The 27,677-nt window shown below is 46.4% G+C and overlaps 1 protein-coding gene across 2 annotated transcripts in view; it reads right to left on the bottom strand.

The window, feature by feature from the left end:
- The window catches only part of AP3B1 (adaptor related protein complex 3 subunit beta 1), a 354,978-nt gene that overhangs the window by 289,355 nt on the left and 37,946 nt on the right, over positions 1–27,677 (bottom strand). For both annotated transcript variants that reach the window (XM_069749950.1, XM_069749942.1), the window contains exons 2-4: positions 26,328–26,403; positions 17,875–17,949; positions 2,308–2,403 (exon numbers count right to left, since the gene is read on the bottom strand). In XM_069749950.1, the coding sequence (XP_069606051.1) occupies positions 2,308–2,403; positions 17,875–17,949; positions 26,328–26,403 (247 nt within the window). The remainder of the gene's footprint in view (positions 1–2,307; positions 2,404–17,874; positions 17,950–26,327; positions 26,404–27,677) is intronic.

The raw sequence follows: 27,677 nt of genomic DNA, 5'->3' as shown, positions 1-27,677 counted from the left end.
CAATGCGGCTGCCCCGTCACAGCAGGACACCTACCACCATACACAGGCAATCAGGTGCTCTTCTTTCTACAAGTCACATCTCTACTAGTCGGCTGTGCGTCCACATAGGATACCAGCTTCCATCATTTAGAACTCATCCCCAGGAATCAGGTGGCAGTCTATGACAGCTTTCTCTTTCTGCCAAGTCCAGCTGATGTAGTCTGCGTGTTCCTTTAAAGGGAATCTGTCAGCAGGTTTTTGCTATGTAATCTAAGATCAGCATGATGTAGGGACAGAGACCCTGATTCCAGTCACGTGTCACTTACTGGGCTGCTTGTTGCAGTTTGGATACAATCCCTGTTCTCTCTGTGGTAGATGTAGCAGAATGCTGAGCTCTGTATAACCCAGCCCACTGCTCTGATTGGCAGTATCCTGTGCACAATGTGAATTGCAAGCAAGTTGCCAATCAGTGTGGGGGTGGGGTTACAGATTAGCCCGACTGGCGACACCTGGTGAGCTAGTGATAATCTCCTGCTGATAAAACCCTGACTGTACTGAAACTACAGCACAGTCTAATAAGTGACATCTCTGGAATCGGGCTCTCTGCCCCTACATTAACCCCTTCACGACATGCGCCGTACATGTACGACGCATGTTGTGTCTCCCCCTTTGTTGTGTGCTCCGGCGCTGAGCCAACATCTTTTCCGGGACATGTCAGCTGTTTTGAACAGCTGTCATGTGCCTCTAACAGCCGCAGGTGGAGTCCCGATTCACCTGTGGCTGTTAACCAGTTAAATGCAGCTGTCAATCTCTGACTGTGGCATTTAACTTGCACTTACCAGGAGCATGCTGGAAATCCCGCCCATCGGTGACCCAGTCACGTGATTGCGGGCCACCGATGGGTTGGTATGACAACCAGAGGTCTCCAGCAGACCTCTAGGGCTGTCACTGCCAGATTGCTATGTTGCTATGAGCGCCACCCGATGGTTGGCGCTCATAGCGAGTGAGCATTTCTGCTACACAGTGGCGATCTGATCATTGCCTGTGTGTAGCAGAGGCGCTCACATTTATGGCAGCTTCCATGGAAACTATTGAAGCATGCCAAAACTAAAAGAAAAAAAAAATGCTATTTAAAAAATTTTTTATATAAAAGTTGAAATCACCCTTTTTGTCCCATTCAAAATGCAACAATAAAAAAAAATTAAACATATACATATTTGGTAACGCCACTTTCAGAATCGACCAGATCTATCAAGCTGTAATTATTCAGCTCTGTAAACAACGCGGCGAGAAAAAAAAAAATCAAAACCCCAGAATTATTATTTTTTGGTCGCCACAACATTGCATTAAAATGGAATAACAGGCGATAAAAAGATTGTATCTGCACCAAAATGGTATAATTAAATAAGTCAGATTGGCACGCAAAAAATAAGCCCTCACCCAACCTGAAATCACGAAAAACGGAGACGCTACGGGTCTCGGAAAATGACGCAATTTTTTATTTTTTTAAACAAATTTTGCAATTTTTTCTCACCACTTAAATAAAAAAAAGAACCTATATATGTTTGGTGTATATGAACTCGTAATGACCAGGAGAATCATAATGGCAGGTCAGTTTTAGCATTTGGTGAACATAGTAAAAAAAAAAAAAAAAAGTTGTGGAATTGCACTTTTTTATGCAATTTCACCGCACCAATCTTGTCGTTCAAAAGTACAACTCATCCCGCAAAAAACAAGCCCTCACATGGCCATATTGACGAAAAAATAAAAAAAGTTATGGCTCTGGGAAGAAGGGGAGCGAAAAACAAACGCAAAAACTAAAAAGGGCTGCGGCGGAAAGCTCCACTCAAGATTACATAACAAAAGCCTGCTGACAGATTGCCTTTAAGTTTGAACTGCTGTTTCTCTAGAAAAATTCACAGCCTCTGTATCTTTTTGTATCCTTTTGTTTGTTCAAGGCAATAACCTTGTCTCTTTTTTCTGGATCTGTCTCTTGACAACCCAAGAATATTAGTCAACTGGAAACTGTTGTCCATGAGGAATGGGGCAAGACCCTTCAGGAACGCGGCTAGAAGCTGGTGTCCGGCAATGCATCACGTTTACAGCAGATTATAACAGCCAGAAGTGCTCCACTAAGTACTTAAGTGAACTAAAGGCGCTTGTCCTGGAGGGCTGAATAATTCTGGGGCATTCTGTGTAGAATTTAGAGAAACCACTTCTATTAATTAGTGGTTTTGAGAGATTTTATATATGGTTCCTGCTTCACTTGTTTATTGCAAACAGCAGAACGTTTCAACTTTTCCGGACGCTGCAGAAAGCAAAACTTACTTTTAGGCCACGCTGAAATGTGGCGATAGACAAGAGTGCCAAGTCTTGCTGTTCCTCTGCGTATCGTACCAGGTAAACGTACACCAGCTTCTTGATCTGGAAAACATAGAAGGAATATTAAATTAAATGGTTTCGGGGGGAAAGAAAAATAAAGAAAAAGCGACACACTGGAGCCTGTAACAACACGTATCTCAAGCCGAGCTCTGGGGGGGGAGCGAAGATGAGCTGCTGAACGGTGTAAAAAAGGAAACCAGACGAGGCCGGTCTGCAATAAGACGGGCTGGAGCCGTCCTGCTCGGTGTGAGCGGCGTGTCGGCGCGGTACATTTTCAAACTTTTGGCTTAACGAAATAAAATTATATACTCTCGGTCTCCAGAGAGGCACTTTTATGGCTGCTGGGGCAAAAGACATAACAATATTAAATCACAGAAGGTTGCAAAATACAACACTTGTCCTTGTTCTGCTTCACATTAGAGCAAATCAATACTGACCACAAGAGGCCTGAGCACGGAGCGGCGCAGGTTGCCAAGACTGGCTCCTTTCCTTGAAACCACTCTGTGCCCAGATAAGGGGACGCTTGGAGACGCGTGACTACTCCGCTCTCGCCGCACTTACTGCCATTCGATGTTACTACGTGCCCGACTGTGAAACTAATCACGGCGGGGCCACATTAGTCGGGGGGAACACAGGAAGGGCTGTTTAATTAGTTTATCAATGCCAGAATATCAAACTTCATGACATATTGACTAAACCTTTGATTTTGGTCTGTACCTCCAGCACAGTACAGGGTCGCCCCACATCCTTTGTCATCTGCTAACATCTGGTACTTATCCCGACAAAGCCTACGGTCGCTGGGGTTTGCTAAAAAAGAAATTCACAGGACGGCATTTTGGAAGCAGAACTCAAATCATTTAGGAGATGGAATGTGCTCGAATGATTTTAGCTATGATTTGGCATTTCTGCTTTTGATTAAAGAAACAGATGTTGATATATTTCCTGCAAATATAAAAGAAGTGATCGGCGAGTACAAAGACATATTAGCGCTCCGTAATGCTCAGAGATCAGGGGCTCCTGATGGCTCCCGTGTGGCTAACATCTGACGGCAGACACTCACCCCATCACAATGTAGGAGCGACATTAGTCCGACCTATGGCTGGGAACACATGGAAATAAATTGCTCAGGCATCCTATTGAGCAGAGCCAAAACACTACAGGATTTATAAGCCGTTCAGAAATTTTGGAAAGGAGTGTGACAGTCCCTTAAACTTTTGGGGGCCATTCACATTTGACCAGGACTAAAAAAGATCTGTCTGCTTTTTTAACACCCATGTTTTAGTTTTTTTATTTATTTTACTCGCTTATATATAATATTTATTTTACTTATATGGCACAATTAATTCCACAACTGAGCTGTTGAGTCACTTCTCATGGACAAGCAGTGAGGCGGTGAAGGCTAGGCGTCCGAGGTAAAATGCCAGGAGAGTGCGTCAAAGACAAAAGGGATAAGACAAACGAATAGTCACAAGCAAAGTCCAGGGTCAAAGACAAAAGGGATAAGACAAACGAATAGTCACAAGCAAAGTCCAGGGTCAAAGACAAAAGGGATAAGACAAACGAATAGTCACAAGCAAAGTCCAGGGTCAAAGACAAAAGGGATAAGACAAATGAATAGTCACAAGCAAAGTCCAGGGTCAGGCAACAAAGGTCAGAGTACGTCAAAGACAAAAGGGATAAGACAAACGAATAGTCACAAGCAAAGTCCAGGGTCAGGCAACAAAGGTCAAAGTACGTCAAAGACAAAAGCAGTTTGCCCCTGCTCAATGTCACATGCAATGAGAGCCTGTGTGTTGTGGCTGTCACACAGAGGCGACACATGCAGCTGCGGCACTGAACAGCTGATCGGTGCGCTCCAAGTATCGCGGTTCCTGATGCAGCTTCATTGGTAAGCGCTGTAGCTTGCCGAATAAGGAGGGAGCCGACGATGTTCGCTCATCTCTGCTCACAGAGCTGTACACCCTGTCTGTATAATTCAATACTGGAGATCTTAGGGATACTGAGGTAATAATAGGATTCTCGCACTACTGTTAACCTGGCAAAAATAAGGAGGCCCAGATGAATTGTGGGCAGAAATCAAAAGAACCATCATTGAAATTATTCAACCCCTTCACTACATATGACGTACCTATGTGTCATATGTCGTGTCCCGGACTTTCAGCATGCCTGTGACGTGATCACGGGGAGCCAAGGTGTTGCCTTTACAGCTGGAAATCTGCTGAAGACCTCCGTGCTCATTATGACAACTCTTCTGTGAAAGTCAGCCTGTATTGGCTTCAAGTACCCTAAATCTACTATTAAATATAGTAAAAAGTTGTTTTTTGCTTTTTTTAAAAAAATCTTTAAAAAAAAAAAAAAAATAAGTATTAAGCTTACCGTTAATTATGTTTCCAGGAGTCCATACTGACAGCACCCTGGAGGACGTCCTCCTCCCCTAGCTGGGACAGGAAACACACGAGAGTTCAAAAGGGCATGTCCCACCCCCCAATCCTCAGTGTTGTAACAAGAACCACCTCATGGAAATGCAGAAAATAACTTTAATAGAAAATAAATATATTACATCATATGTCAGGAACATATTACATCATATGTCAAAAACATAATACATCCTATGCCAGGAACGTAATACATCTTATGCCAGGGCTACCTTACATAATGCATATCAATATCACCTGGGAGGGAACTACCAGTGCTGTCAGTATGGACTCCTGGAAACATAATTAACGGTAAGCTTAATACCTTTTTTCCAGGACATCCCTCCTGACAGCACCCTGGAGAGTACCAAAGCACCTCCTCTGGGTGGGATTACCGCTTGGAGAACCTTTCTCTCAAATGCAGTATGTTGACCCGATAAAACATCAAGCTTGTAATGTTTACAAAAGGTGTTGGCGCTAGACCATGTTGCCGCCTTACAAATCTGTTCTAGAGAGGCGCCTGCCCTCTCAGCCCAAGAAGTAGCAATCCCTCGTGTAGAATGTGCATGGAGACCCTTTGGAGGTGGGAGCCCCTCTGACTGGTAAGCCTCAGAGATCACAGAGGTGATCCACCGAGCGATAGAGGCCTTAGAGGCTTTCTTACCTCTATTCTTTCCTCCAAACAAAATAAACAAATTCGGGTCAATGCGCCAAGGATTGGTGGCTGCTAGGTAGTCTATGACTGCTTGTCTGACATCGAGTGAATGGAGAGCTCTCTCTTTCACATTAGCTGGGTTATTGCAAAAGGATGGTAACACAACTTCCTGATTCCTATTCTTAACCGTTCCCACCTTTGGGATAAATGAGGGATCCAGTCTAAGGATTAAGCTATCCTCTCTAAACTGAAGGTACGGGTCTCTAGTGCACAGGGCTTGAATTTCCCCCACCCTCTTAGCTGTGGTAATTGCCACTAAAAATGCTGTTTTACGAGTGAGGACAGGAATATTCATATTATCAGCCGAAGTGTAGTCATTTTTACAAAGGAACTTTAGGACCAGATTGAGGTCCCAGGAAGGCGACAATTGCCTAATGGTGGGGCGAAACCTCTTGGTGGCTCTGATAAATCTAACTATCCACGGGTGAGATGCTAGGGGATAGTCGAAAAAAGAGCTGAGTGCCGAGATCTGCACTTTCAAGGTGCTTGGTCTGAGACCTTTGTCAAACACAGCCTGCAGGAAATCTAGGATTCCAGGTAAGTCGGGAGCGCCTGCTGTAACCTCAGACCTGCCACCCTCCAGACAGAAACGCCTCCAGATTTTCAAATAAATTGCCGATGTGACCGGCTTTCTGCTGGTCTTAATAGTGGCTATCACTTGGTCCGACAGCCCTCTTGCCTCCAGGATGTTCCTTTCAGGATCCATGCTGAGAGATGGAGCTTCTCTGGGTTCGGGTGGTACACTGGACCCTGGTGGATTACATCTGTCCTGAGAGGAAGCTCTACTGGGTTCTCGATTGCCAGGTCCACTAGGAAAGAGAACCAGCTCCTTCTTGGCCAAAAAGGAATGATTAATATAACTCGAGCTTGATCCTCTTTGATTTTCCTGAGAACAGCTGGAATCAGTGCTAGAGGCGGGAATGCGTATGAAAGGGGTTCCGTCCATTCCTGGCTCAGACCATCTATCCCGACCGGGAGATCTTGAGGGTTCAGCGAGAAGAATCTTGAGACCTTCGGGTTTCTCCTGTTTGCGAATAGGTCTATGCTGGGAGTTCCCCAGCGAAGACATAAATCCTGGAAGATTTCCTGATTGAGTTCCCACTCTGTTGCCAACACCCGTCTCCTGCTCAGATAGTCCGCCATGACGTTCTGGGAGCCCTCTAGGTGAATTGCCGAAATGGATAGGACCGAATTTTCTGCCCAATGAAAAATTCTCCTTGCAAGTTCCTGAAGCGAATGGTGTCTTGAGCCTCCCTGATGCTTCAGGAAAGAAACTGTTGTTACATTGTCGGACATTATTCTGACATGGCAGTTTACAAGGGTGTGTCGGTTTCTTCTTAATGCTTCCCAAACAGCATATAGCTCTTTGAAGTTGGAGGAGCTGTGAATGACATCTGCTGGCCACCTTCCTTGTAGGATCCTGCCTTTTAGATGAGCTCCCCAGCCCCAGGCGCTGGCGTCTATGTAACTACTACATAGGGATCGGTAGACCATAATACCCCGATTCTTAACTTCTCTGGTTGTGTCCACCAAAGGAGAGACCTTCGTACTGGATACGTCAGTTTTAAAATACTGTCCAGAGAAGACTGACGTCGGTCCCATCTGGAGAGGATTAACCTTTGCAGAGGTCTTGAATGGAACTGCGCCCATCTCACACACGGTATGCAAGCCATCATTAGGCCCAGCACTTTCATGGCCGTCCTTATTGATGCTCTGCGTTCCAATAGGAGCCTGATCTGGATTGCTTCCAGCTTGTTCTCGGGTAGCAGGGATATCCCGTTTCTTGAGTCCAGACACATTCCCAAGAAGATCTTCCTGTGTTCAGGAGTCAGGTCGGATTTTTGCCAATTCATGACCCATCCTAATTGTTTCATCACAGATACAGTTCGGTTCATGTAGTCTGACAAAATCTCTGGCGTTCTTGCGACCAGGAGAAAATCGTCGAGATATGGGATTATTATGGTTCCCTGGTTCCTCAGGAAAGCGACGACCTCTGACACCAGCTTTGTAAATACACGAGGTGCTGAGGCAAGCCCAAACGGAAGGCATTGAAACTGGTAGTGACAGGTCCCGGACGGCAGCACCACCGCAAACCTCAGAAGCCTCTGAGATGAGGGGTGGATGGGGAAGTGATAATAGGCACTCTTCAGGTCGAGAGTGCACATCACAGCGTTCCGATCTGTCAGGAGGATTGCAGAGCGTATGGACTCCATGCGAAACCTCTTGTACCTGACCCAGGCATTTAGAGGTTTCAAATTTATTATTGTGCGAGAGTCGCCGGAAGGCTTCATTATGGAAAATAGGGAAGAGTAGTGACCCTGTCGTACCTCTAGTGGTGGTACTGGAATTATGACCTCTGAGGAAAGCATATCCTCTAAGTCTAACATCATGGGAGAGTTTTGCATGACCGTCGTAGGCACGATGTATCTGTCCGGTGGAGGGGAGGAAAGCTCGATACTGTAACCTTCTGACACAGTCCAAAGAATCCACTGATTTTGGGTGACTCGGGCCCAATTCTCCACAAAGTGGCGGAGGCTTCCCCCTACAAGGGTGGCGTCATTGCGTCTTAGGTTTTGAGGATGGGCTGAAGAAGAAACTCCTGTTTCTATTGCCCTGGCTACGGGAACCTCTACTGAATCCTCTATTGGATCTACCCCCTCTGTAATCGGACTGTCTCCTGAAGGTAAAGCCTCTCCGAAAGGACTGAGACCTCTTAGGTCTGTCCTCCGGAAAACCCTTCTTCTCATCAGAGGCTGACTCTAAGATAGTATCTAGGGAAGGACCAAATACCCTCGCCCCTGAGAAGGGAATAGAACATAATTTGGATTTAGAGGCATTATCACCCGACCAGGATCTTAGCCAGACCGCCCTTCTAGCCGCATTGGATAAAGAACCATTTCTAGCTGAAAACCTGACCGATTCAGCTGTCATGTCAGATAGGAAGTCCATGGCAGATCTCATGATAGGGAGGGAGCTTAAAGGGAACCTGTCACCCCGTTTTTTGAGATTGAGATATAAATACTGTTAAATAGGGCCTGTGCTGTGCGTTACTATGGTGTATGTAGTGTACCCTGATTCCCCATGTATGCCGAGAAATACATTACCAAAGTCGGCGTTTTCGCCTGTCAATCAGGCTGGTCTGGTCAGGTGGGCGTGTTCACAGCGTTCTTTTCTTCCCCAGGTTTCCGTTGGTGGCGTAGTGGTGTGCGCATGTCCAAGGTCCGGATTCCCTGTGCCCACGTGAAGACACAGCGCGCGATCTGCGCTGTCATTCCTTTCATCGGTGCGGGCGGCCATCTTCCTGGGGCCGCGCGTGCGCAGATGTAGTGCTCTGCTGCACGGGGCTTCAGGAAAATGGCCGCGGGATGCCGCGCGTGCGCAGAAGAGATCGCGGCGGCCATTTTCCGAAAGCCGAGATGCAAACTCGGCTTTGGGAAAACGGCCGCCGCGATCTCTTCTGCGCACGCGCGGCATCCCGCGGCCATTTTCCTGAAGCCCCGTGCAGCAGAGCACTACATCTGCGCACGCGCGGCCCCAGGAAGATGGCCGCCCGCACCGATGAAAGGAATGACAGCGCAGATCGCGCGCTGTGTCTTCACGTGGGCACAGGGAATCCGGACCTTGGACATGCGCACACCACTACGCCACCAACGGAAACCTGGGGAAGAAAAGAACGCTGTGAACACGCCCACCTGACCAGACCAGCCTGATTGACAGGCGAAAACGCCGACTTTGGTAATGTATTTCTCGGCATACATGGGGAATCAGGGTACACTACATACACTATAGTAACGCACAGCGCAGGCCCTATTTAACAGTATTTATATCTCAATCTCAAAAAACGGGGTGACAGGTTCCCTTTAAAATATCAGACCTGGGGGTTTTATTGGATAGATGTTCTTCCAATTGACCCATCCATAGGTACATAGACCGAGCTACCGAGGTAGCTGCTATGTTGGTCTTAATTAGGGCTGCAGACGATTCCCAGGCCCTTTTTAGCAGTATGTCGGCTTTCCGATCCATGGGATCGCGCAAATTTGATGAGTCCTCGAATGGTATGGCTGTCTTTTTAGCAACCTTTGCCACCGGAACATCTACTTTGGGTATATCCTACCAAAGTTTGACTTCTTCTGGCTCGAAAGGTAGACGAGCTTTGAAGTCTTTAGTCAAAACCAGCCGACGTTCTGCCTCCTTCCACTCCTCCAGTATCATGGCCTTGATATGTTCACTAACTGGGAAGACTGTCTGCCTGCGTGACATAAGTCCCCCAAACATCAGGTCCTGCCTGGATTGAGGCTTAGATGTCTCTTCAATCTGCATTGTGCTCCGCACAGCCTGCACAAGCTCATTCGTCTCCTCTGCCTGGAAGAGGTATTTTCTTCGGTGGTCCTGACTCCCTGAAGGAAGTTCCCCTTCCTCTTCTGAGATGAAGTTTTCAGAGGCAGAATCGTCCTCAGAACTATACTCCGGGTCTCTTAAGTCTCGCTCCCGTCTGGCTCTCTTGCGGCTGGGAACAGGGCTGGACTTTTCCACAATACTGGACAAAGAAGCCTGAACTTCTTCACGTATTAGGGACCTCATCTCTGACAAGAGTGTCGGCTGTTCGTCCCTCATAACCTTGGATGTGCAATCTGCACACAAGTTTTTAGCATGAGTGTCCGGGAGCTTCATGCTGCATATAGGGCATCTATTGGATTTCCCAGAGGCCTTGCTTGACTTCTTAACTTTAGCAGAGGGGGCAGCGGGGGTTCCCTTATCCTTAAATGACATAAGATAGGGAGAAGTAATGGGGTGAACCTGAGCATGTGTGCGGATAGGGGGGACAGCGCTATGCGCACTCACCCCTTCCTCAGCTGGCATGCCTTCCATAGCGACTTCGGTAGCAGGTCCCCGCAGCTCCAACGCTGGATCAGGAGCGCTACTGCTGCTGCGCGTCCCACGCTGGAGCGCACACGCTCTCCCCGCACTTTACCGCGTCACTGGAAGTGACGGTAACAGATGCCGCGAAACTGGAAGTGATGCTGTTCCTCGGGACTTCCGTCAGAAGACACCGTGCCAGACGCCGCACCGCTCTGGATGCCGCGCCGCATGGAACCGCATCGCAGCCGAGAGCCTCCCGCCGGGAGGAGCGGCTGCCACAGGAACTTCGCCTCTCCTGTTCTTTGGAGCAGAGGGACCCCCTCTCTGGAGGGTTTCTGCCCTGAGCTTCTTGACAGGGGGAAGGGTATTGGACGAGCCGCACGATCCCATTGAGCTCCGGTAAGCTGCGCAGCTTCTCTCGTGCGTCCCTTGCAGGGACAGGAAAAACACTGAGGATTGGGGGGTGGGACATGCCCTTTTGAACTCTCGTGTGTTTCCTGTCCCAGCAAGGGGAGGAGGACGTCCTCCAGGGTGCTGTCAGGAGGGACGTCCTGGAAAAAAAAAGTTTAAAATCACCCTCCCTTTGCCCTATTAAAAAATAAAACAATTAAGGAAAAAAATAAAAAAAATAAATCAACATATTTGGTATTGCCAAGTTTGGAAAAGTCTGAAATATAAAAGTAAAATATAAAGTAAATTAATCCGATCAGTAAGGCCGGCTTCACACTTGCGAGTTTTACGGACGTAAGAGCGCAGAAACTACGTCCGTAAAACTCGCAAAAAATACGGCACAATTACTCTCTATGCCCCTGCTCCTATCTGCCGTATTAAACTGATCAGTATTATACAGCTTTCTACGGCCGTAGAAAATCGCAGCATGCTGCGTTTGTCACCGTATTGCGCAAATAAAACGCCAATGAAAGTCTATGGAAGCCCCAAAAATACGGATTACACACGGACCAGCAGTGTGACTTGCGAGGAATACGCAGCGGTGTTAGAGAGAAAAGCCGGCAATTCAGTGCGGTGTACAGTAAAATCACACTGACAGCTGACATTAGAATAGGTAGAATAAATATGTACACATAGAATAGGTATATATATATATATGTAAGTGAGACACATATATGTATATATATTCTTACTTCATACAGCCGCGATATAGCAAAAAGCCGGTAATTCAATTACCGGCTTTTTCTTTCTCCTTCCTAAAACCCGACATGATTTGAGACATGGTTTACATACAGTAAACCATGTCTTCTCTCCATTTTTTTTGCAGATTCCACACTACTAATGTCAGTAGTGTGTATCTGCAAAATTTGGCCGTTCTAGCTCTTAAAATAAAGGGTTAAATGGCGGAAAAAATTGGCGTGGGCTCCCGCGCAATTTTCTCCGCCAGAGTAGTAAAGCCAGTGACTGAGGGCAGATATTAATAGCCTGGAGAGGGTCCATGGTTATTGGCCCCCCCTGGCTACAAATATCTGCCCCCAGCCACCCCAGAAAAGGCACATCTGGAAGATGCGCCTATTCTGGCACTTGGCCACTCTCTTCCCATTCCCGTGTAGCGGTGGGATATGGGGTAATGAAGGGTTAATGCCACCTTGCTATTGTAAGGTGACATTAAGCCTAATTAATAATGGAGAGGCGTCAATTATGACACCTATCCATTATTAATCCAATTGTAGTAAAGGGTTAAATAAAACACAAACACATTATTTAAAATTATTTTAATGAAATAAAAACAATGGTTGTTGGAGTATTTTATTCTACGCCCAATCCAGTCACTGAAGACCCTTATATATACACAGTATATATATATATATATATTTTTTTCTTTTTGGGACACATGGATCATTTCTATAGCGGTATGTTGGTTTTGCAAGCCTGCGAGAAAACCACGCAGTACGGATGCCATACGGATTACATACGGAGGATGCCATGCGCAAAAAACGCTGACACACCCTGCCTACGGAGGAGTTACGGACCACTATTTTCGGGACATTTCAGCGTATTACGGCCGTAATATACGGACCGTATTTTCATACGCTGAGTGTGAAGCCAGCCTTAAGAGTCAGAATTACATTTTGTTGGTGCAATAAGAGGTGATCAAAACATCATATCTACCCCAAAATGTTATCAGTAAAAATGTCAGATCAGGGCACAAAAAAATAAGCCATCACACAGCACTATATCCTGAAAATTGAAAGGGTTTACGATTTTCAGTAAATAGTGACACAAGCGAAGGTTTTGTCTTTTTTTGTTTTCTTTTGGGGAGGAGTGGCTAAACAAACTTTAAAAAAAATGTCATCACTTAGCTAAAAAAAACAAACACACAAAAAAACACCTATACATGTTCAGTATCTGCGTAAGGGCTCATGCTCACTTGCGAGAAACTTGGATGAGTCTCGCACGTCAATACCCGGCGCTGCACCCGTCACTCAGGAGTGGAGCGTGCGGCCGCATAGCAATACATGAAGCTGGCTGAACGCTCCACTCCTGAGTGCCGGGTGCAGCACTGGGTATTGACGTGCGAGACTCATCCGAGTTTCTTGCAAGTGAGTATGAGCCCTATATCGTACTGACCTGGAAAGACACATTGCCAGGTTAGTTTTATCATATAGTAAGCATGATAAATAAATTTAAAAAATTGTGAAATTTCAATGCACTTTTTTTTGCTGCTTACCGATGCATCACATGATAAAATGAATGATGTCAATCAAAAGTACAAATCGTCCAGCAAAAAACAAGCCCTCATAAGGCTACGTGTACAGAAAAATGTATGGCTCCTAAAGAAGGGGAAGAAAAAATGAAAAACGAGAAGAAAAAAAAAAAATTGCCAAGGTGGTGAAAGCGTTAACAGCATGTGTCATAAAAGAAGCCAATATGTGATAAGAATTGGTTAACTGCAACCATCCTAAAGAGCAATAGTAAAAGGAGAAAGGTGAAGGCCAGGGGCAGGTTCCAAAAAGGTCAAAGCCGTTAAAGACTAGAATAAATTCCTGGATGCCCCATGTAGGATTCTAGAAGAAGCCTATAAAAAGGGCTACACCAGAGGTTTGTGTGCCATGATGAAACAAGTGAAGTCTCAGCAAACAACTATCAAAAACCATGATGATGGGAATGTAATTAGCAACCAGCATGATATCAATATTTTCCTTCCACTGACAAAAAAGTGGATGCTAGGTGCAGTGCCAATTACAGAACCATCGCCCTGATCCCCCATGTCAGCAAAGCAGTTGTAAAGAGTCTTCAGAAGAGCAAGGGCAACATCTTTGATGGCCCGACATGGATTCCCGTAAGGGCAGAGATGACATAAATGATCACATTGCAAACCTGTGGTGGATTACAGAACAGACGAGGGAGTACTAGAAGGTCTACCTGTACTTCATTGGTTATACCAAGAGTTTTGACTGTGTTGAATACCTTAAGCATTGGGAAGCACCAAGTGAGGCAAGTGTAATGGCGCATCTGATTAGGTTAAGCCGGTCAGTCTATGAAGATCAATAAGCTAAAGTGCAAAATGCATCTGTAGATACAAAATGGTTTAAGATCAAAAACAGCACAAAAAGATGTATCCTCTTCCCTTTTCAACCTCTACATGGAAGTAATCATGAGGAAGCTGGACTTTGATGGTCCTTCTGCCTATGTTGACCCCAGCAGGTGACTCACCTGAGATAAGCAGATGATACAACCCTGCTGGCAGAGAACGAGAAGAATCTGAAGAAGTCGATCTTGCAGTAGAAACAAGAAAGTTAGAAGATACGATTTTCCCTCACATCAAGACCACCAGAATCGTGATCCATCACCAAAGAGGAAGTCCCTTCATTTTTCTTGAGTCCCTCACTAATCACAGTGGCACCTGAATAGCAGAGACTAAGTGTTGATTATCCCTGGGGTGAGCAGTCACGGCAAGCATGGACCAAATATGGAAGGGCTGGAGAATTCTACTCAAAGACTGATCACTACAATTGTGTTCCCAATTGTGACATATACGGCTATGAGACATGGACTAAAGCAGACAGAAGAAAAATTGATGCCTTTGAGCTGTGGTGCTGAGGAAGACTTCTACAAATCCTATGATCACCAATAAAGATGCACCAGATAAGGCCTGGGCAAAGTCACATCCGGCCCTCTGGCTGTTCCAGTCCGGCCCGCTGAGGAGAATTCATTTCAGCCTATTGGTTTGGCCTCCAAAAAACAGTCACAGTCTCATGCTGCCCTGTTTTATATAAACCCAGAACTGTCCCTGAAAGGCAAGATCACCAGACAGAACCTGACATAGTTTGGGCACATGATGAGAGCAAATTCATTAAAAAGGTGATGCTACCCAGCATGGTCAATGGTAAAAGGGAATGGGAGATCAAAGGCGCGTTGTCTCAGTACTATCAAGAATGATATGGGAATGAACATCAAAGAAGTCATGGAAAAAAGGAAGCATGGTGAGGACTGGCCAAAGTGAAATTATTTTTATCAATTAAAATGCAAAAGTGAATGAGAAATTGAAATCAAATCAATATTTATTTAATGTGACCGCCCTTTGCCTTCAAAATAGCCTTCATTCTTTTAGGCACACTTGCACATAATCAGGTATTTTATAGGATTAGAGTCAGATATATGAGAAAGCTATTATACTGAACATGTGATAATTATTTCCATATGTAGGTTGAAACCGTTATTAACTGAAAAAGAAACAGCTGTGTAGGAGATTTTAAACAGCCAAACTCTGCTACAAAGGTGAGGTTGTGGAAGACAGATTCATGTTACGGGTCATACACCATGGCAAGGCTGAGCAAAGCACTAGATACAAGGTCATTATACTGCGTCAACAGGGTTTCTTCCAGGCAAAGATTTTAAGGCAGACTGTTCAAGATCCTTTGAAGGGGCACTAAGAAACGGGCAGCGTTTACATCGGCCAAAGGAACTTATTGCACCAGATGAAAGATGCATCATGCCGACTTCCCTTGGAGATTCGAACATGTCCAGCAGTGCCATCACATCTGGCAACAACCTGTGGGACCCAGTTACGCCCATCTACTGTCAGGAGAGGTCTGACCAGAATTGTGCTCATTGAAAAATTGAGGTAAAAAAATCCATACAATCAACATGAAAACAGGTAGGCTCAACTGCGCAAACAAAGTGGGGTGCAGAAAAAAATGGCAGCCGCTCAGAAACGAGTCAACATTTATAATATTTGTCTGTATAAGAAGTCACAGATCATGGGGAGTCTTTTGCTACTTGTTTATTATGCAAGTCAGCCCCCAGACCAAGCCTGATTTCATGTGTGCCTGTTTGGAGACAGAACTATGTAAGCAGGGAGAACGGTCATGACAGGTCACATCTCACAATCAAGATGTGCAGGCTCGGGGCACAGAACAGCTCACGTCAGAAGACATTGCAAGTATCCGTCTCCGTGTACTGCACCGTTCCCCCTCCTCCCATACTCCCTCAGTGGTAGTTTGTCACCTTCTACGTCTTGGTTGTGGTTCTCCCTCCTACTTCCCATGTGCTTCCCCAGGCCGTCAGCTATCCAGCAGGAGCCCGGCTGGTAGTTACACAGCGTTCCCGCAGTGATTGCACCGGCACAGCTTCTGTCTCCGCACCATCACTTACTGATAACTGCAAGAATGCCTTCCCAAACAGGATAGTCCGCAACGTCCAACATCTGGAAGGAATTAAAGGGGTTGTCCAGGCTTGGGGCTCAAATTTGCAGTCACTATGTGACTGTAGACATGTGAATCCTCACAGCGCGCTAAGTGCACACTGTCAGGACTCTAAGATGCCGGTATTGGATGGGAGTTGAAAACGCCGGCCACATTCCAACTAGACGTGTCTGGCCTCACTCAGTTCCCTTACATTGAGCGAGGCCGCGCACATCTAGTTGTAGAACAACAAATGGCGGTTTGTAGAAGGAGCACTAGTGGCCGTCCCAATGAGGAGGAAATAAGTGCGCAGGTCCCCGCAGCTCCAGCTGGATACCCCCCAACGGGGAAAAGAGACTGGCAACAGGAACAGAATAGCCGGTCTCAGGAGCTTAGAAGGAGAACACAGACACCAGTTAGGGTATGTGCACACGTCAGGATTTCTTGCAGAAATTTCCTGAAGAAAACCGGAAATTTTCTGCAAGAAATCTGCATTTTTTTGCGTTTTTTTTCCCATTTTTTTTAGCATTTTGCAAGCGAAATTAGCTTGCAGAATGCTAAACTTTTCCAAGCGATCTGTAGCATCGCTTGGAAAACTGACTGACAGGTTGGTCACACTTGTCAAACATAGTGTTTGACAAGTGTGACCAACTTTTTACTATAGATGCTGCCTATGCAGCATCAATAGTAAAAGATGGAATGTTTAAAAATAATTAAAAAAAATTTTTAAAAAATGGTTATACTTACCTGCAAACAGCCGATCTCCTCAGCGGCGTCCGTTCCTATAGATGGTGTGTGTGTGCAGGACCTTCGATGACGTTGCGGTCACGTGAGCGGTCACATGAGCGGTCACGCGACCAATCACAAGACGGAGACGTCATCGCAGGTCCTTCACACAGAGCATCTATAGGAATGGAAGAGAGAGCATGCACCGATGAGAGGCGGGAAGACACCGGGGCCATCAGAGGGTCAGTATATCACTATTTTTTATTTTTATTCTTTTTTTTTTACCAATTATATGGTGCCCAGTCCGTGGAGGAGAGTCTCCTCTCCTCCACCCTGGGTACCAACCGCACATAATCTGCTTACTTCCCGCATGGTGTGCACAGCCCCATGCGGAAAGTAAGCAGATCAATTCATTCCTAGGTGTGCGGAATCCCCGCAATTCCGCAAATTTAATGAACATGTTGCTTTTTTTTCTGCAATGCGATTTTTTCGCAGAAAAAAAAGCAACATTTGCACAAGAAATGCGGAATACACTTTAAATAATAGGAGGCATATGTAAGCGTTTTTTTTCACGTTTTTATCACGTTTTTATAGCGAAAACCCGAAAAATACTGAACGTGTGCACATGGCCTTAGGGTAAAACCACAACGAGTTTCAACGGTGTGCTCCGTCTTCTTCAGGTGGATATTTACCACCAATGTCTGGAAGGCATTAAAGGGGTTGTCCAGGCTTAGGGCTCAAATCTGCAGTCACTATGTGACTGTAGACATGTGAATCCTCACAGCGCGCTAAGTGCACACTGTCAGGACTCCAAGGTGCAGGTATTGGATGGGAGTTGAAAACTCCGGCCACATTCTGACTAGACGTGCCTGGCCTCACTCCGTTCCCTTACATTGAGCGAGGCCGCGCACATTAGTTGGCACGTGAACGCATGTATCCAAATCGCATAAATGCTGTCATACGCCTGCCTGCTCCAAGCGCCAACCCTGGGAGTCCTCACAGGATTCACTAGTCTGCAGTCACATAGAGAGCTCCAAGCATGAACAGCCCCTTTAAAAACTATGTGCATTTTCATGGAAATGCTTAATATGCAATTCTTGCAATCCTGTGTTTAACCCCCACAAAATAAACAGTACTGAATTATATATACATTACATCTTACCTCCAGATTTTTGCTGGCGACATTCTTTACAACTGCAGGAAATAATTCAGAGGCATTTTTTCCAGCCGAAATCATCTATAAAAAAAGGAAATAAGTGAAAGCGAGTGATAAAGACTGATGATTAAAGTATCCCACGCTGGTCTACTAGCTAGGGCACGGTTGAGCAAGCGTTTGTTATTCTGTGTGTCTGCAGAAGTTTATCAAGGCCTCCCAACTACTGCAAATGTCTCACAGTTACTAGTTTGTGTAAAGTGCAGCATTTATACAACATTTACCACTGCAGCATGTGTGCAACAGGGAGAAGCACAGTGCCCAAACAATGCAGGAACTGGAAAGAAAAATGTGCACATCAATATTAACCTACTCAGAAAAATATTATATTCATACTGTACATGCAGGCTGGGGCACATGAGAAAGCACAAGATAAAGCGCTTAATCATCTACTATAATGGTATTTTTACTTCCAATACAGGCAGTAGCGTAGCTGCCAGGGGAGGAAAGAGATGGAGGAAGGGGAGCAGATAAGGTGGTCACCAATACTTACTCAAGCCATGGGGCCCACCCACAACGACCAGCACTCATAACACACTGGGACCATTATTACTGTATGGAGGGAGGGCACACACTGGGGCCATTATCACTGTATGGAGGGAGGGCACACACTGGGGCCATTATCACTGTATGGAGGGAGGGCACACACTGGGGCCATTATCACTGTATGGAGGGAGGGCACACACTGGGGCCATTATCACTGTATGGAGGGAGGGCACTCACTGGGGCCATTATTACTGTATGGAGGGAGGACACACGCAATTATCACTTTATGGAGGGAGGGCACATACTGGGGCCATTATTACTGTACAGAGGGGGGCACAGGCAATTATCACTGTATGGAGGGAGGACACACACTTGGGCGAATATTACTGTATGGGGGAGGGCACACACTGGGGCCATTATTACTGTATGGAGGGAGGGCACACACTGGGGCCATTATTACTGTATAGAGGGGGGGGCACAAGCTATTATCACTGTATGGAGGGAGGACACACAATTGGGTGATTATTACTGTACTAGATGGTGGCCCGATTCTAACGCATGCTTTGTGGCAATTACCTGTGATCATGTAGCGGTCTCGCGAGACCGCTATGTGATCTTGAGTCACTGCCGCAATGCATTCTTGGGACCGGAGCGTCGCGAGGAGCGGGAAAGGGTGCCGCGGACGGCGGAAGCTGAGAATGTTTTTTTTTATTATTATTATTTTTAACATTATATGTTTTTACTATTTATGCTGCATTGGCAGCATCAATAGTAAAAAGTGAAGCTTTGTTTAAATCCCGCCCCAATATCGCTGATTGGTCGCGGCTGGCCGTCTGCGACCAATCAGTGACCTAGGATTTCCATTACGGAAGTTACAGACAAACAGACGGAAGTACCTCTTAGACAATTATATATATAGATGGAGGGAGGACACACACTGGGGCCATTATTACTGTATTGGGGAAGACACTTGGGCGATTATTACTGCATGGAGGGAGGGCGGGCACACACTGGGGCCATTACTGTATGGGGGCAAGACACACTGGGGCCATAATTACTGTATGGTATGGGGGAAGACACTTGGGCGATTATTACTGTATGGAGGGAGGGCACCCTGGGGCCATTACTGTATGGGGGCAAGACACACTGGGGCCATTATTACTGTATGGGGGAAGACACTTCGGCGATTATTACTGTATGGAGGGAGGGCACACTTGGACGATTATTACTGTATGGGGAGGGCACACTGGGGCCATTATTACTGTATAGAGGGGGCACAGGCAATTATCACTGTATGGAGGGGGGACACATACTGGGACCATTATTACTGTACAGAGGGGGACACAGGAAATTATCAATGTATGGAGGGAGGGCACACACTGGAGCCATTACTGTACAGAGGGGGACACTGAGGCAATTATCACTGTATGGAGGAAGGGTACACACTGGGGCCATTACTGTATGGGGCACGACACACTGGGGCCATTATTACTGTATAGAGGGGGGACACATACTGGGACCATTATTACTGTATGGGGGAACACACTGGGGCCATTATTACTGTATGGGGGAAGACACACTTGGGTGATTATTACTGTATGGAGGGAGGACACACTGGGACCATTATTACTGCACAGAGGGGGACACTGAGGCAATTATCACTGTATGGAGGGAGGGCACACACTGGGGCCATTACTGTATGGGGCACGACACACTGGAGCCATTACTGTATGGGGCACGACACACTGGAGCCATTATCACTGCTGTACGGAGTGGGGGACACACACTTGGGCAATGTAAAAGCGCCATGGAATAAATGGCGCTATAAAAATGTATAATAATAATTATTATTTCTGTATGGAGGTAGGACACACACTGGGAACAGTATTATTGTATGGACGGAGGACACACTGGGGCCATTATTACTGTATGGAGGTGGACATACACTGGAGTCATTATTACTGTATTAATTGATAAAGGGGCACTCAGGGAACAATATTAAATGTCAGTGGTCACTTGCATTATTATAATATAATGTCACTCTCGTAACAGTTAAAGAGGCACAAAGGAGAGATTATCACTTTCTTAGAGACAAAATGTGGGAGCTATTACTTACTAATGCACTCACAGAGGGTATTCATATTTTATGGAGGGTAATTTTGCCATATACAGGGCACAATGGGGGAGGAACACTTTGTATGGAGCAGTGGGCACCATTATGTGGAGCACTAAGGCTATGTGCACAAGTAGGTGGGATCACTGTGGATTTTTCCACACCTGTTTTTGTAAATCCGCAGGTAAACCGCACTGCGTTTTACCTGCAGATTTACTGCGTAATTACTGCAGTTTTTGTGCGGATTGCACCTGCGGATTCCTATTATGGAGCAGGTGTAAACCGCAGCGGAATCCGCACAAAATTGACATGCTGCGGAATAAACAACACAGCGTTTCCGCGCGTTTTTTTCCGCAGCTTGTGCACTGCGGATTTTGTTTTCCATAGGTTTACATGGTACTGTAAACTCATGGGAAAAAGCTGCGAATCCGCAGTGTCACAACCTCTGTGGATCCGCAGCAAAATCCGCAACGTGTGCACATACAGTACCAGTACCATCCCACTTAGCAAGTGCCAGAAAGGTACAAATACAGCAGTAGAAGGCTTAGCACTGAGGTTTCAGCAGGATGAGGAGTTTGTGCAGGTTGGGAATAGATGGGGACGGTGCTGGAAATATGAGAAGTAAAATGTGTCTTTGGTGTAAACTCTGCAGATGAGTTGTGGCTGGAGAAGTTTTTATGATGGTCTGGGAAAAATAAAATAAACAGTCAAGTAAGTAAAAAAAAAAGTTAAATGGACAATTGCATCCTTGGCTGTGGTGGTCCCTATCATTATATACAGCTCTGAGACCACCACATCTAAACCCTGTCATGGGCAGCCCAATCTCCAGACCTGAACCCCATTGAAAACCTCTGGAATGTGATCAAGAAGATGATGGATAGTCACAAGCCATCAAACAAAGAAGAACTGCTTACATTTTTGTGCCAGAAGCAGTGTGAAAGACTGGTGGAAAGCATGGCAAGACGCATGAAAGCGGTGATTAAAAATCATGGTTATTCCACAATATACTGATTCCTGAACTCTTCCTAAGTTAAAATATTAGTATTGTTGTTTCTAAATGATTATGAACTTGTTTTCATTATATGATTTGAGGTCTGAAAGCACTGGGGTTTTTTTTGTTTTTTTTCAAGTTTTGACTTTCAGAAAAAAAAATACAAAAGAAGTTTATAGAATAAAAGAACAATTTACCGTATTTTTCGGACTAAAAGACGCACTTTTTCCCCCCAAAAAAAGGGGGGAAAATGGGGGGTGCGTCTAAATAGTCGCAATGCAGGCTTACCTAGGTGGCAAAGGTGCGGTGGCAGAGGTCCGGTGGCAGAGGTGCGGTTGCGGGGGTGTGGCGGCAGAGGAGGCGCAGTAAGCGGGGTCCCTTTCCCCGGTATGGTGATGCAGCAGGCCCGGTATGCAGCAGAGTCGGGTGAATCCTCTTGTTATCGGTGGTGGCGGCCATTTTCCGGAGGCCGCGCGTGCGCAGATGGAGCGCTCTGCTTCCCGGGGCTTCAGGAAAATGGCCGCCGCGATCTCCATCTGCGCACGCGCGGCCTCCCGCGGCCATTTTCCTGAAGCCCCGGGAGCAGAGCGCTCGCGCGGCCTCAGGAAGATGGCCGCGCCCACCGATAACAAGAGGATTCACCCGGCTCTGCTGCATACCGGGCCTGCTGCATCACCATACTGGGGAAAGGGACCCCGCTTCCTGCGCCTCCTCTGCCGCCACACCCCCGCCACCGCACCTCTGCCACCTAGGTAAGCCTGCATGGTACGCCAGGGACCCCTCTCACGCCATACCTCTCACTGCACCTCCTGATCCCAGCACCTCCTCATCCCAGCACCTCCTCATCCCAGCACCTCCTCATCCCAGCACCTCCTCATCCCAGCACCTCCTCATCCCAGCACCTCCTGATCCCAGCACCTCCTGATCCCAGCACCTCCTGATCCCAGCACCTCCTGATCCCAGCACCTTCTCATCCCAGCACCTTCTCATCCCAGCACCTCCTCATCCCAGCATCACCCCACCTTGCCTCCTGTGACCCTGCTCTGCCACCGCCATAAGATACTGTAAATTCGGACAATAAGACGGACCCCCATGTTATAAAAAATCTTTTTTTCTGCAATTTTCACCCCAAATTTGGGGTGCGTCTTATGGTCCGGTGCGTCTTATAGTCCGAAAAATACGGTACATTTTACTCAAAAACATACCGTATATACTCGTGTATAAGCCAAGATTTTCAGCACTTTTTTATGCTGAAAACGCCCCCCTCGTTTTATACACGAGTCATTGCCAGAAAGCCGGCGGGGAAGCAGCGGCAGGAGCCGGCAGCTGTGACATCATACTCACCCTCCTCGAGTGGTCCTGCACGTCCCTGCATCTCTGTTGTCCTGGCGCCGGCAGCTCTCCTCTCCTCAGCAGTCACGTGGCACTGCTCATTAAGGTAATGAATATGTACGCGTCTCCACTCCCATAGGCATGGAGCACATATTCATTACCTTAATGAGGGGTACCATGCGACCGATGAGAGCTGCCGGCGCCGTGACAACGGAGATGCAGGGACATTCAGGACAGCGCGAAGAGGGCGAGTATAACAGAGGAGAACGGGGGAGGACGCGGAGCCATGCACAGAAGGGGGAGGACGCGGAGCCATGCACAGAAGGGGGAGGACGCCGAGCCATGCACAGAAGGGGGAGGACGCCGAGCCATGCACAGAAGGGGGAGGACGCCGAGCCATGCACAGAAGGGGGAGGACGCCGAGCCATGCACAGAAGGGGGAGGACGCCGAGCCATGCACAGAAGGGGGAGGACGCCGAGCCATGCACAGAAGGGGGAGGACGCCGAGCCATGCACAGAAGGGGGAGGACGCCGAGCCATGCACAGAAGGGGGAGGACGCCGAGCCATGCACAGAAGGGGGAGGACGCCGAGCCATGCACAGAAGGGGGAGGACGCCGAGCCATGCACAGAAGGGGGAGGACGCCGAGCCATGCACAGAAGGGGGAGGACGCCGAGCCATGCACAGAAGGGGGAGGACGCCGAGCCATGCACAGAAGGGGGAGGACGCCGAGCCATGCACAGAAGGGGGAGGACGCCGAGCCATGCACAGAAGGGGGAGGACGCCGAGCCATGCACAGAAGGGGGAGGACGCCGAGCCATGCACAGAAGGGGGAGGACGCCGAGCAATGCACAGAAGGGGGAGGACGCCGAGCAATGCACAGAAGGGGGAGGACGCCGAGCCATGCACAGAAGGGGGAGGACGCCGAGCCATGCACAGAAGGGGGAGGAAGCCGAGCCATGCACAGAAGGGGGAGGACGCCGAGCCATGCACAGAAGGGGGAGGACGCCCAGCCATGCATACAGCTAGGAGACCGGGGAAGCCATGCATACAAGGACAGGGATGAGGGGGACAATACATATCCAGCTTATACTCGAGTCAATAAGCTTACCCAGTTTTCCATGGCAAAAGTGGGTGCCTCGGCTTATACTCGTGTATATATGGTACCTATATAGGGAAAACTCAGAGAAACTGAACATTTTGCAGTGGTCTCTAATTTTTTGCCAGAGCTGTATATGCTGCAAGATACAGGATATACAAATGACACTGGTGCCATGCTCAGGATTTACATACAGATATACTGCAAAATTCTGCGTCAGCTTGGGGAAAGTTTCAGCATCATCCCAAATCATGCATGGCTTTATATATTACACATATACATACACACACATGCTGTATAATTTTCATTATTTAGGTTGTTAAAGAAAAATTCCTAACTTTGGTTTATTTCGATACCTGCAACTTATTTTTCCTTTGATGGACTAAAGGCGATTAAATATATAATATAACCTTGAGCTGCTTTCTTATCACAATCCATGAATCCACACGTCCATTTCTCGGTTTAACTATCCATGCTACTTTGGCTGGTTTCTGGCTAAATATAATCCCGTTAACGGACTGGGCTTATATCCAACAAGGAACTGGTGGCAGTCCTACTGGGATTGCAGCACGCTGTTTCACTGGTGCTAGTGAGAGTGGCCTCTCAGGGTTGTGAACGAGTGTGGTGCCACGTCAGTAACTGCGTGGGCCACATCTTCTCACTCCCTGTGCCTCCCTGGGCCTGTGTGGACATGGGGTGTCTGTGTAAAACTGTGCCAAACTGATCTTAACTGATCTGATCTTCCCTCATGTAATCTCCGGTCCTCCCAAGATCTCCATAACACTTATTCGCTCCTCATCCAACCGCCTCCAAGACTTCTCCCGAATATCCCCCATCCTCTGGAATTCTTTGCCCCAACACGTCCGACTATCAAACACATTCAGATCCTTCAGACGGAACCTAAAAACCTATCTCTTCAGGAAAGCCTACAGCCTGCACTGACACGGACTGTCTCCTTCCCCACCATCCTGTAGGATGTAAGCCGTCAAGGGCAGGGTCCTCGTCCCTCTGTATAGGTCTGTAATTGTTAGTTTGTTTACTGTAAGTGATATCTGTAACTTGTATGTAACCCCTTCTCATGTACAGCACCATGGACTCAATGGTGCTATATAAATAAATAATAATAATCTTACGTGTCCCTAAGGAATGCAGAACGTTACGTTGGTGAAATTTGGAGATTATGTGATCCGTCTGACGCAATAATGACAGCAGGCGGGGAGGCGAGGTGCTGGTTCATCAGTCACATTTCTTTTGTTTTTGAATTGGGGAAAAAGGAAGGGATTTAAGCTTGTATATATTTTTTATTTGCAATTACGGTAATAATAATGCGTGCCATTTTTAGGACCCCAGGGGACTTGAAATTATTTGAGATCTCCTGTGAAGCCAAACTTCTTTGGAGGTTCAGGATGGCATCCCTCTGCTGCTCAAAAATCTCTTCTTCAGGTCCTCTTATAATGTAATAGTGCGTTTGTGGAAGTAGGTTTTTTTTATATGCTTCGGTCAAAAGATGACATCACTTGATGTTTTTATTACATAGGTAAACAAAGATAGAAACAATGATTAAATAACCTGCAGTAAATAGCACTGCAAATGAAAATAATATATGGTACTTAGTTAACATGTTTTCTCTCAAAAAAACGTGAAAGCCATCCCCTATAAAAGGCGGTGCTTTACTACGGTACGTCACACCATACTGGGACCAGCTGATGCGTAATGTGACGCAAAATGGCTGTCGTCCTGCATGTAGCTCACATACTCCTGCATCCATGGTGCAAAGCTGGTTTTGAATAACACTATTTTATGGGACAGTGAGGGCCACCTTTTAATTTCTGCTATTTTTCTACAGAATCCCTTATACTTCTGCAAGTGCAGGACGTGTAATCACTGCATAGAAGTGAGGACCTCCAAGAAGGTGATCACGTATAAAATGTGCATCCCGTGGCCCATAGTGAGACAGTCAGCTAGGAAGATACTGATGCCTTACCATAAAACAACAACACCACCAGCTCAAAAGGAAGAAACTTCTAATTCTTTATTTCAGAATTGAAAAGTTTTTAAAATACCTTCACAGGCTACAATTGCACTGGATACTTTATAATACTTTCGGAATAAAGAACTGGACGTTTTCTCCTTCTGTGCTGGAAGACGATGTATCGGTTATATGAGGGGACTCACTGGATGGAGCACCGGCTGTACAGAGGAGCTTCCACAATATGGGAATATAGTGGGAATGGAGAGATTTTTTTTTTCTCGTTTTCTGATGAACTTGTGCTTTTACCAGCACAACAACATATTTATACGTATTTGAAAAAATGTGTCTGTAAAGTCAAAGCCTAAATTATCATAAAACACAGATCACTACTACAGATAATGGAACCGTACCCCGACCACTCTCTTCATCGCTTCCAGCTTTGCAGAGTCTTTGTTACTTTCCAACATTTGCTTTAGGTCTTCATTCCTTAAAGAAAAAAATACAATTGTTAGCACAGAAATAAAATAGCCGCAGTCTCAACTACTACAACCAAGTAGCAACTTATGTCAGCCTGCTCAATGGAAAATGGACTCAAGTTTACAAAGAGCAGAAAAAAAGACAAATAAATGCACAAGGCAGGATTACACAACTGCGTGCAGAAGGATGCCTTCCACAGAATTTACACGGAAGACGGCCCTGGTCTGTAACCCTCAGCAATTCATCAGTAGTATATACTGTGTTCTCTGGCTGTTCTTCAATAAAAAAAAAAAAAAAAACACAACAACAACTTGCATGTTCAACAAATTCAGAGCCCCAGCACTCATTAAAGGGATTGTCCGTGTTCGTGCTTCCAAACTGCACTGCTCTCCCACCACCTGGCTGCTGGTGGGGATGATGTTTGCAGGGTAATGTGCTGTCAGTTTTCTGCCACACACTGTTTTGCATTTACAACAAAAAGTTCTATGTCACGATATGGTATGAAATATCATAAGTAGTTCTCTTGCTAGCCTGTGTGGGCTAAGCCCCCCTTCTTGGAGTGATGCTGCAACAGTTTGTAGCTTCAAATTCCTGACTTTCAACTCCCAAGCCCCCCTTCCCTTTCATTCAGCCAAGAGCTGCTTTGCCAATGTACTGGGGAGTTTTATGGCCGAGAGGTATTTACGACTAGGGTCAAATTTTCCTCTAGCAGAGAACTGTTTAGAAGTGTCTAGAAGTTTCTAGGATCCATGAAAGATTCTTTGTTTGGTTTTTGTATGATATTATGCACAATGTTTACGTTAAGAACACGAAAATATATATTCGTATTCCCACTCGGTGTATCTACCCATCCCTTGAAACTCGGGCTTCTAACTCCGTCTGGTAAAGAAGTAGGGTTTTCTCTGTAAATATGTATCCCAGATAGGACATATTTGATCTCATTAGCATGCTCACGTTAATCCGAGATCAATGATGGGTTTGTTAGGACTATGACATGTTTTGTAGCGGAGTTATCGAAATTAGATATAGATTAGAATAAAATGAGTTAACTGAAGAGGTAGGTGGGACGAGGTGATCCAACCCCTTTCTGGGATGTTACAGGCTTGGCTATAACTGTCTGCACACATCCCCAGCTTGCTTCTTGTCCTATTTTCCTGGAAGAGCTGAGCACATCCCATGAGCTGGGACGTATGGAAAGCTGCACCAGCCTGGGGGCCTGCCATGCTTTGAACATGTGAGTGTTATATTTTCTCCTTTATTCCCTTTATGTTATAATTACCCGT

This window comes from Ranitomeya imitator, chromosome 1, assembly GCF_032444005.1.
Source record: "Ranitomeya imitator isolate aRanImi1 chromosome 1, aRanImi1.pri, whole genome shotgun sequence".
NCBI lineage: Eukaryota > Metazoa > Chordata > Amphibia > Anura > Dendrobatidae > Ranitomeya > Ranitomeya imitator.
The sequence above is the reverse complement of the archived record's forward strand: the minus strand, read 5'-3'. Positions and strand labels throughout refer to the sequence as shown.